The sequence below is a fragment of the Gossypium hirsutum genome, chromosome A07, assembly GCF_007990345.1.
Source record: "Gossypium hirsutum isolate 1008001.06 chromosome A07, Gossypium_hirsutum_v2.1, whole genome shotgun sequence".
NCBI lineage: Eukaryota > Viridiplantae > Streptophyta > Magnoliopsida > Malvales > Malvaceae > Gossypium > Gossypium hirsutum.
This window is the reverse complement of record NC_053430.1, coordinates 92,082,267-92,093,275: the sequence shown is the minus strand read 5'-3', so window position 1 is coordinate 92,093,275 and position 11,009 is coordinate 92,082,267. Positions and strand designations below refer to the sequence as shown.

At 34.4% G+C, this 11,009-nt stretch overlaps 1 protein-coding gene across 2 annotated transcripts; it reads left to right on the top strand.

Moving 5' to 3' along the window:
• Positions 1–4,388: 4,388 nt before the first annotated feature.
• LOC107955337 (uncharacterized) lies at positions 4,389–10,742 on the top strand. 2 transcript variants are annotated; one of them, XM_041116613.1, is made up of 2 exons: positions 4,389–8,102; positions 8,203–10,742. In XM_041116613.1, the coding sequence occupies exon 1, from the start codon at positions 5,993–5,995 to the stop codon at positions 6,893–6,895; it is 903 nt and encodes a 300-aa protein (XP_040972547.1). In that variant the 5' UTR covers positions 4,389–5,992; the 3' UTR covers positions 6,896–8,102; positions 8,203–10,742. The 2 variants fall into 2 exon arrangements, with proteins under 2 accessions (XP_040972547.1, XP_040972548.1); XM_041116614.1 differs by having other exon boundaries at positions 4,389–9,829; positions 9,900–10,742.
• Positions 10,743–11,009: the final 267 nt, after the last annotated feature.

The following is an 11,009-nucleotide window of genomic DNA, read 5'->3' as shown; positions in this document are numbered from 1 at the left end:
ATGCAGTTTATTGTTTAAAGGTAACGAAGAAACTAGTTACAACTACAATTACAGCATACCCAAATGTTGCAACCAAGTTTAAGGCATCACTATAAGGATTAAATGGCTGCAATATTGCAGGTGTTTAAACCATCTTTACAGTCATTGAATGTTTCGATTTGTTTCTTCCCTCTCAAGAAAGGTTCTGCATCATGCAAACGTCGAATTCGACGGGAGCTCCATTGTTAAGCTTTGCTGTGTCTGAATTCCACTCATTGTTTTGATCCCAAAGTTCCTTATAGTCGTTAAGAAAACGAGTGGTATATTTGTGTTTCAAAGGTTCAAAGAAGGATATTTCAGCTTCATTTGTTGCTATATAAACATTCCTCCCATCTTTCATCTTATTCTGTAAGGTCGAGAGAAGGACATGAGGCGAGGTGTCTTGGGCGAGATTAGGCCATAGGTCCCGGTTCCTCGCCTTTTCACCTCTCACGATGTGAACAGGGTCATAATCCCAGTTCAACTTTGATCCAGCTGCTGGAACTAAATCTATCAATCTTCTTTATTTCCTTATCAGATGCAACGAGTTGTTAGGTTAAATAAAAATTTATTAATGAATTTGATGGAATAATTTCTTATTAATTTTAAATTATAATATATGCTCAGTTAATAAGTTATAAAAAATTTACAATTGTAATTATAAAATTTACAATTATCTTTTACTATCAATTATTTATTTTTATGTTATACATCATTTTATTAATTTATACATAATATATTTCACTTGTAAGATAAATATTTAATGCTAATTTTAAGTTTATGTTATTATTTGATTATACAATCTTTTACTACCAATTATTTATTTTTATGTTATACATCATTTTATTAATTTATAATTTTTTTAAAAAAAAAATCTCAAAAATAAGTTTTGGTAAAATTCCTATTTTTTTAAAAATAAAAGTACATTAAAAATTCAAAAAATATGTAAAAGAATTTAAAAAATACATAAAATCCACAACCAGGTTACAATGAAAAGTTATGTTGACAAATTATTCTTTGTTTCAAGTGAAAGAAGTCGAAATTGAAGAATTTACAAATCGGGTATTTACAAACTTCAAGAAGGAGCATAAGATATTAATTATTTTATAAATATTAGTGAACTAATTGAAATTTTTATATAATTTACTTGAAAAAATATTTTAAAAAAAATTAAGTAAACAAAATTTATTTATTTTTTTTAAAAAGTTGTTATTAATTTTAAAATTCATAATCCCTTGTGGAGATTCCTAGGCGACTTATTAAATATTATGACAACTAATAGATGTTATATTATCATGTAATTTAATAATTAGCCAATAATAGTGGAGTCTTAAAAAATTTCGATAATTTATCACTCTATTTTAATTTAGATTGATGATGGAACTTATTAGATCATCAATTTGTTAATTTGATCAGTTTGATTAGTTCAATCGATTCAATTAAAAATTAATTTTTAAACAATTTGTATCGGTTTAAAATCACTCTCTAAATTGATACCCTAGTTAATCTAACCCGATTCAAACAACATTTTCATTATGATAGTTGAATGGTTTACGTTGGACCATCTTGGGTGACTCCCAACTAGTTAACACAGCACATAATGTTTTCTCATCTACTGACTTAATTTAAAATTTAAAATTGATATTACAATAATGATGACATCTGTTCTTAGAAAATTATGGTGCAAGAAAAAAAATTTATGCATGATTCTTTATCCTTGAGGCTTAATTTTGTCTCTAACATCCAATAAGTTATAAAATAACAAAAACAGAATAGCGAAATTAAATATTACTTAAGGCTAAGTGTGTTTTTCACTAAACAAACTGTCACAATTAACACATTACTTACAGAACAAGTTATATTTTTTCATAACATTACAATTTTCAAAAAAAAAAAATGTTTGTTCGTAACCTATCTTTTTTGAAATTTTATTTATTCAAATGAATTTTTTTAGATGCAAACATATGTGTTGAAAATGAAAATTATTTTTGTTTCAAATTCTATAAAAAAAACTAATGGTTAGAATTGGGATTAAAAAAAGTGATTTTATTTTGTAAATTATCAAATTTCAATTTTCCCTCACACAATAACTGTCCACTATTCTCTCACCCCTTCCACGATTTCTTTTTCTTCCCTTTTGTTTTTCCTTTGTTCTTGTTTTCTTCTTTACTTTTGGGTTTTCTTTCATTCCTTTTTGGTTTGATTTTTGTTTGCTCTCGTTAGTTCTTCGTGGGGGTACGTTTGACTCTCTGTTTTCGATCATAATTCACTAAAAATTGTAAGTTACATCGATTTTTTTTTTGTTATGAATAGCTTTAATTCATTTGTTGTGCAAGATTGAGTTTTGTATTAGTTTTCATCCCACACCATGTTAAGTGCTTTCATGGTTTTCTTATTAGGCGAAAGGGGTGTGAGTTTAAATCCTCTAGTGGAATAATTGTCGTTTTGGTCACTGTTTCTGTGGGGTGAGTTTTCGAATGTTGTTTAGGGGTTGTTTCTTTAAAGAAAAGGGTGCATTTGAGTAATATTTTGCAGTTAAACTTATGTTGTAATTGAGCCATTCAAATGTTGTATGTAGGATTCAAAGTGTAATATTCATGTGGGTTATCAGATATAACATCAGGTGTGTGAAACTAACCCGATTTACCAACTAAAACTTAAGAAAATACAAAACAGGGGATATTTTTTGAATCTACCTAGTGCTACACAGTCGTGTGTCAAGCCGTGTGGTGGACTATGTATGCCACATGGTCGTGTGGTAGGTGGTGTGAAGCACACAATCATGTGTGTTTTTCAGCCCGTCTGGCTTGACCGAGTGGAGCTCATGTGAAACTTTATAGACCATGTGGGTAGGCTGTGTGAGTAGGCAGTGTGGGTCTTTTTGACAAATTTTTGGGCCCTATTTAGGACCATTTGAAGGACTCAAAATTTGGGTCTGTAGGCATTGCATGGGGCCAAAAAAGCATAAGTTTTAGTATGTAATAATTTATGGATAATCATAGGAGGTTTGTTAAATAAGATATGTTATCATTAAATCATATGCTAAGTTATTATCTATATGAAAGCATGTGTATGTGTATGCATGCCATATGTTATGTGATATATGCATGTATGATATATGACTATGATATCTATGTGTTCTGGAGGGTGGGATATGATATGATGGAGGAAGTGTTCTATGGCAGTTTATACTGCAATTATGGTTGCTAGACCGCAAATTTGTGTATAGCAGCTCAATTGCAATTATATGAGTGACACACCACCACATATTGATGTGATTGGATGTAAAAACTCTTGTAGTCCTATATGGTGTGTTTGGTTGGTCGGTGTTGGTGTGTAATGGATGGGGTAAGATCTGTATTTGCATTTGTTCTAGTCTGACATGACATTCTGATATGATATATGTGTTTTTGAAATATGACATAATAAAAATTTCGTTCTGATATATGTTTTTGAAATTTTGCAATATGATAAGCTTTGATACGTTTTATGAAATTTTGCGATATGATAAGCTTCGATTCGATTTGATTAATGTTTTTGCAAAACACATAAGGAAATTTTGTTGTGGGCTGGGCCACACATTGGGCTTCCAACTCATTTGTTTATTTAATAAATTTTAGGTGAACTTCCGATTTAGGATCGTATGGCATGCAGGAGTTCGAATTGTTTTCTCCACTAATTGAATATGGTAATTCACACTAGTAATTTTTCTGGACTTTTGGGACTATAATATGTTTTTGGGCTGTGTTTTGGTTTTTATTTTGATCATCAATTTTTGATATTTTTGAATGTAAACTAAATCACGCAAATTAACAAATTGGATTCTGGTTTCCAAAATTAAAATTCTAAAAAATTTTCTACTGCGGTCTTTTTGTAAATAAATAAGTAAATAGTTTTTAACGAATGTCTGACTTTAAGCTAGAGGATTTGCCAAAAATTAATATTTTCAAAATACCCAATTTTGAATTCGAAATCTGGGTTTGATAGGTGTTTTTGTACTAATGTTTCTTTTCCTAGATGTATGTGAAAGTTTTTGTCAAAATTTTACCCTTTCAAAACGCACTTTAAGTTTGACTTTATCAAAAGTTCTTTATCAAGCTAATGTAATCTTGTCAAACTCGGCCATTACATCTAGGCTGAATTTAGGGTGTTATTCTTAAGAAAAAAAAGTTTCATTTTAATAAAAATAAAATATTTAGACTAACTAACGATATTATAAAACTTGAGTTATCAAATTATGTAAAAAATTAAATTCATAGAGATTAAATCTCAAATTTAAGTATAATATAAGGATCAAAATTTTAATCCATTGTTATATATTTAAAAAATAAAAAAATGTATTGGACAAGTGTCAAATAAAGATACCTCATGACATTCCAATTAAAAATAAAATACTTCATGCAACTCTAAATACACTTGATATGCTCTCAACTTTGCAAAATTTCGATAACGGTGAGGAGGGAGTCGCTCACCCCGACGATGATCGAAATACCAAAAAAGTAAGGTTTAAAGGGAACGGTGGTGATGAAGACACTTCTATGGCTGTGGATCACGAATCACAAACAAGTATGACATGGAAAGAAAAATTGCTGGGGGGCTACGATGTTGCTTCCAAATCTATTCGTGATGGGTCTTCCGCAGATAATGAGAATGAATTTGAACTATTTGAAGGGGACGTCAATATGTCCATCATTGACGGGATTCCTGCTATCAATTTTTCAGATCGTGTAAAGGAAATCCTATTCAAAGAAATGGAATTGACTATCATTGTTAAACTTCTAGGACGAAATATCGGTTACAACGCACTTCATAATCACATCCTTTTCCTTTGGAATCTTGTAAATTCTATTAAGATTGTGGATATTGCTAATGGATATTTTTTGGTGAAATTTCAGGATCCTAACGATTATAATAGAGTTTTATCTCAGGGTCCATGAACAGTTTATGGCCAGTATCTGACCGTACAACCATGGACTAAACATTTCAGCCTCTTGCAACCTTACCCGAGTGTTGTGCTAGCGTGGATACGATTGCCTAATCTCCCGGGATATCTTTATAAATGGAAGATCATCGAAGCCATCGGGGGCCTCATTGGAAAGGTGGTAAAATTGGATGTGCAGACTGACAACCAAACCAGGGGTTGATTTGCTAGGTTAGCCGTGTACCTTAGTCTTGATAGACCGTTGATTTCGTAGGTCCTTGTTGACGAAATTGCTCAACATGTTGAATATGAAGCCCTCCCGACTGTGTGCTTTACTTGTGGCAAGTATGGTCACGTAAAAGAGATGTGTAATTCGGTTGTGTCAAGCCAAAACCTCACGAGACTAGCGAATAAGACAGACAAACCTCAAGCCGAACTAATGACCGTGGCGGTCTCTACTCCGGTGGACAGCACAGGTAGGGAAAAATAAAATTCTGATAACAGAGAGAAGGGCCCAGAATTTGGGCCATGGATGTTCGTAGAGAAGAAGGCTTCACAGTGAGGAAAGAAAGATTCCACGGCGGGGATTTTGGCAAGGCAATCTAAACATCCATCTGGATCCAGATTCGCAGTGCTATCAGAGGGAAAAGATTCAATCACGAAATTTGGGCAGGATTTGTTCATGGAATCGGGACAGAATTCAAACATTAAAGCTGGACAATCGGCTGAAGGATTTTTAGGGGTTTCTTTAAATGGTGTTTCGGCCGCAAAGTTAAAGAGATTAGATTCTAAGGACATTAAAGGAGTCAACAATTCTTTTATGGTTACAGGCTAAAGGAAAATCAAGAATTTGGGCCTTTCTAACGAACCCGATTTGAAGGAATTATTGGGAAATAATGTGAATAACTTTATGGGCCAAAAATCCAAAGTTTCTTTAGACAAAAAAATTAGAAAAAAGGCTTATGGGGTTAGAGGATGACGTAGGTAAAAATAGGGAAACTTTTGATAATTTCTCTAATCCTAACTTATACACTCCTGGCAGGTTCAAAACAGATGCATTTATTTAAAAATGTTTCTGTGGGAGACGCTATTAACCAAAACAAGTTGGACGCTAAAATGCAGGAGAACAATGAAGCTAGAGTTTTGGAAACAATTAAATCACATTACAACCTTGTTTTTTATGAATCCGAGGGTTTCATAGTACCTATATCAGAAAACACTCTCGATCCAGGTAAGCACTCTACTGTTAGTTTTGATAAAAATATTAATTTTATGCAGCAGGATAATTCGAAAACAAAGTTTGTGGAATTTCTGGAATTGGGTCCAAATTCAAAGTCTAATGGTCCCAAAAAGAGAAGAAATGGTGGCAGAGAAAATGACAGTCGAAATTCTAAAAAGACTTATTTTGCCCTACGAGGTAGAGGGAATTGTTTTAAATCTCCTGGAAACACGTGTGTTCCTCTAGCTGAGTCTATGGTGGCAATGGCAGAACTTTTATCTTCTCAAGTTCTAGGCGTGAATTCGAATGTCGAGGTTGATGGTGCAAACTCAAAATCAGATTGCAGCATTGATCCTAAAACCAGGTATGATACATTTTCTATTAATTTTTTAATGAATATCACTATCTTTTTGTGGAATTATCAGGGTTGTGCAAACGTTAAATTCCCTAGAATTTTTCGGGAATATAACACAGAGTATAAACTAGATATTGTTAGCTTGCTTGAACCGAGAGTTAGTGGCTACAGGGCTGACAACATTATATCTAAGTTAGGATTTCAATTTTCCCACCGTGTAGAGGTAATTGGTTTCTCAGGGGGTATTTGGTTAAGATGGCGGGATTCTGTTCGTCTCGAAGTAATTTGTAGCCATCCGCAATTCATTTTGTCTCGATTTTGGTACTTGTCTGCATCGCATCCAATCTTTATCGCTTTTGTCTATGGTAGCCCTAATAGATAGAGGCGCCAACTTCTTTAGAATGAGCTGAAGAATTTTATATCTCGTGGCCAGCGCTCTTGGATTGCTATTGGGGATTTTAATGCAATCCTATCCTCTTCTGAGAAATCCGGAGGCCTTTCAAGGGGAAGGAGGTGCTCGTATTTTGGTGACTTTATTACTTCTGCTGAACTCCATGACTTAGGGTTTAGAGGACCTCTCTTTAATTGGCACAGGGGGTCTCTTTTTGAAAGGTTAGATCATGCTCTGGGAAATGAAGCCTGGCTACGAAATTTTCCTGATTGTATGGTTACTCACCTCCCAAAGATTAAATCAGATCATCGTTCTCTTTTTTTGGTTCTAAATCCAAGTCATTCGCTCCCTAGGGGGAGGCCTTTTAGATTTTTAGCTGGTTGGATTGAACATCCTAATTTTGAGGGCTTCCTTAAAGAAAAATGAGACTTTTCTAGAAATATGGCTGAGACCCTTAGAAAACTCACTCATGAGCTCAAGGATTGGAATAAACATGTCTATGGGCACATTACTACTCGTAAGAGAGATCTCTTCAAAAGAATTGCTAACATACAAAAAGAAAGGGATATTTCTGGCTCCATTCATTTAAACCATGTCGATTTGTCTCTCCGTCAAGAGCTTGAGGATGTTCTTCACCATGAAGAGCTTCTTTGGAAACAAAAAGCAAAGTGTGACTGGTTAAAACTAGGGGACTAGAATACAAAATTCTTCCATACTTGTACTTTGCAAAGGAGGAAAAACAATCGCATTACCTATCTGCAATGCTGAAGAGAATTAGATTTATGATCCGGAGGATATTGAGGGTGAGGCAAAAAAGTTTTGTCAGAAACTATATAGGGAAATTCCTGCTATTTTGGGAAATTTTCCTTCTAGTGGCTTCCCACAACTTGATCCAGTTGACATTAGTTTCTTGGGGAGATCTGTTTCAGATACAGAAATCAAGGAGGCAATGTTTGATATGGCGCCTCTTAAAGCTCCAGGCAATGATGGCTTCCATGCCCTTTTCTTTTAGAAGCATTGGGACATTCTAGGGAAAGCGATTTGTGACTGGGTTTGTAAGGTCTTTGAAGGAAATCCTATTGATTCTGATTTGAATAACACTTTGATCTTTCTTATCCTGAAGATTCAGAATTCGGAAACCTTCAGTCAATTCTGGCCTATCAGCCTTTGTTATGTTCTTTACAAGTTTACGATGAAGGTAATTGCGAATAGATTTAAACATATTTTCCCTAAAATTATTGCTCATGAGCAGGTTGGTTTTATTGCTGGGAGAAACATTAATGAAAACATTATCTTAGCTCAAGAAGTGATCCACACCATGCGAAGTCAGAAGAAACAGAAATGGATGGCAATCAAAATTGACTTGGAAAAGGCTTACGACAGAGTTAGTTGGGAGTTCATTGAAGCTTCTCTTCGAGTGGCAGGTATCCTTGACTTTCTTATTAATGTTATTATGTCATCTATCTCGAATTCTACCATGCAGGTTATATGGAATGGAATACCGCTGGCTAAGTTCAAGCCTGTTAGAGGAGTTTGTCAAGGGTGTCCCCTTTCCTCCTACCTTTTTGTGCTTTGTATGGAGTGGCTTGGTCACCTGATACAGTTTGCTATCTTGGAAGGTAAATGGAGCCCTATTTGACTAAATAGAAATGGGCCTGCTATCTCTCATTTATTTTTTGTAGATGATTTGGTTATCTTTAGTAAAGCTATGGTGGGGTCTTAAAGAACATCCTGGATAATTTTTGTGAGTTGTCTGGTCATAAAATAAATTCTAGAAAGACCAATATATTCTTTTCTAAAGGAGTGGATGATACTATGGTGAATTCGATTAGCTCATTGTTTGGTTTTCAACGTGTTCATAATCTGGGTCACTATATTGTAGTTCCTCTTTTCCACCAAAAGGTTACTAGCAGCACTTTCCAGTTCGTGGTAAGCTTCAAAGTTGAGAAGCTAAAAAGCTCTCTTTAGCCGGGCGAGTCACTTTGGCACAATCAGTCCTCTTATCTATCTCTAGCTACTTCATGCAGTCCATAATGATACCTAGGAAAACTCGGTACGAGATTGAAAGTTTGGTTAAGCAATTTATCTGGGGATCTTCTGAAAGACAAAAAAAGATGTCCCTGGTTGGCTGGGATTCCATTTGTCAACCTAGAGGGTGTGGAGGGTTAGGGCTGAGGAAGCTCCGTGATCAGAATATTTCCTTCTTAATGAAGCTGTGTTTCAAATTGGTGTTGAATAAAGATGCCTTTTGGGTTCGAGTGGTTAGAGCGAAGTATCAAGTAAAGGAGAAAATACCATAGTGCATTAATAGGAATAAATGCTCTTTTCTTTGGAAATCATTATCCAAAATTTGGGCATTATTTCGTGAAAATCTGTACTGGTCCATTGGAGATGGCCATAAAATTCAGTGCTGGAAGGACAATTGGATTCCTCATATTGGACCTCTCATTCGATATATTACTCCAAATCTCAATCTAAATCCTAATTGCCTTTTACATGAGATGACTTCAGAAGATGGTTCGTGGAACCTTGATCTCTTTTAGACTTGGTTATCTGAAGATGTGATTCAGGCCATTAAGGGTATCCTACCTCCTCAGCATTCTGAAGGTCCTGACAGAATCTCTTGGAGGCATACTTCATTTGGGGACTTCTCTGTTAAATCTGCTTATAAAGCACTTAATGAGGGGGACTGGAACCCGAGAGATGAGAAATGAAAGATTGTGTGGAAGAGCCTTGGACCTCATAGAGTTCGCGTTTTCATTTGGACGGTTTTATAGGGAAGAATTCTTAGCAATATCGAAAGAGTCAGGAGAGGATTTTCTGATAATCCCTCTTGTCTGATTTGTGGTCATCACTCGGAAGATTCCTTACATATTTTACGTGATTGTCCTGCTGCTAAGGATATTTGGGCTCAGGTTAATTCAGGTAAGTATATTTCTAATTTTTTTTCAATTCCCACTCAAGACTGGATTATTCTTAATTTATAGGTAAATAGGTTGATCCATGCGGGAGGAGCTAGTTGGGCCTGTTTATTTGGTCTTCTTATTTGGCGTATTTGGAAAAATTGCAACTTCTACATCTTTCAAGGCAAACTGTGGAGCACTAATGAAATTGTTCAAGGATCCATTAGCTGGGCGGTTCAACTTCACTTCATACCTCAGAGAGTCCCTTCCGCCTGCCTCAGACAATTTTCTGAAACACGCACCACTGAAGAGTGAGTTTATCTTAACACTTACAGAGCTGTGCAACTTGATACTGGACTTGCTACAGTTGGGGGCATTGTTCGGGATAAAGATGGTAATCGAATTGCTGGATTTCATAGATTTCTCGGTAAATGCTCAGTTTTTGATGCGGACCTTTGGGACATTTTAGATGGACTCAAACTTGTTCAAAGACGAGGACATGATCAAGTTATCATTCTTTCTGATTGTCTGGAAGTTGTTAAAGCCATTCTTGGAAGTTCATCTACATCTTCTAACTCTGCTCTAATCAGGCATATTCATACCATTTTATCTCAAGAAACTCAGTGGACTCTAAGATTTATCCTAAGGGAACAAAATCAAGTTGCGGATTGTCTAGCTAAGCAAGCGTTGATTGAAAAAGCCAATATGCAAGTGTTTGCTGTCCTCTGGAGTGGTCTCGCGGTTTTATTGATAGAGACAAGCTTATGAGTGATACAATCACTCAATCGTTGTTTTTGTAACTTTTTAAGTTTTTATTTTCTCACCAAAATAAAAATAAAAATAAAATACTTCATTCTTAAAAATATTAAAATTTATTATTTTTGAAAAGAATTAAATGGCTATTTGGTCTGAATATCCAAAATTTTTATTCTTGTGAAGCAGTTGAATTTAGTAACGAATTATTTGTACAAGTTAATTTAAATAATGAATATTCTTGAGTTCAAATTGATTTGTAGCATGAATCGATATAATATAATAAATCTAATAGTCAAATCTATTATATATGAATTTGTGCAAAAAAGAAAAAAAATTGATGGAATCAAATTTTTAATTTTAACTATAATATTTATTATAGATTAAGTATATATTGTCTTTCATCATATTAGAGTTGTGGTGGTTTTATAATGCTTAATTTGAGTTTT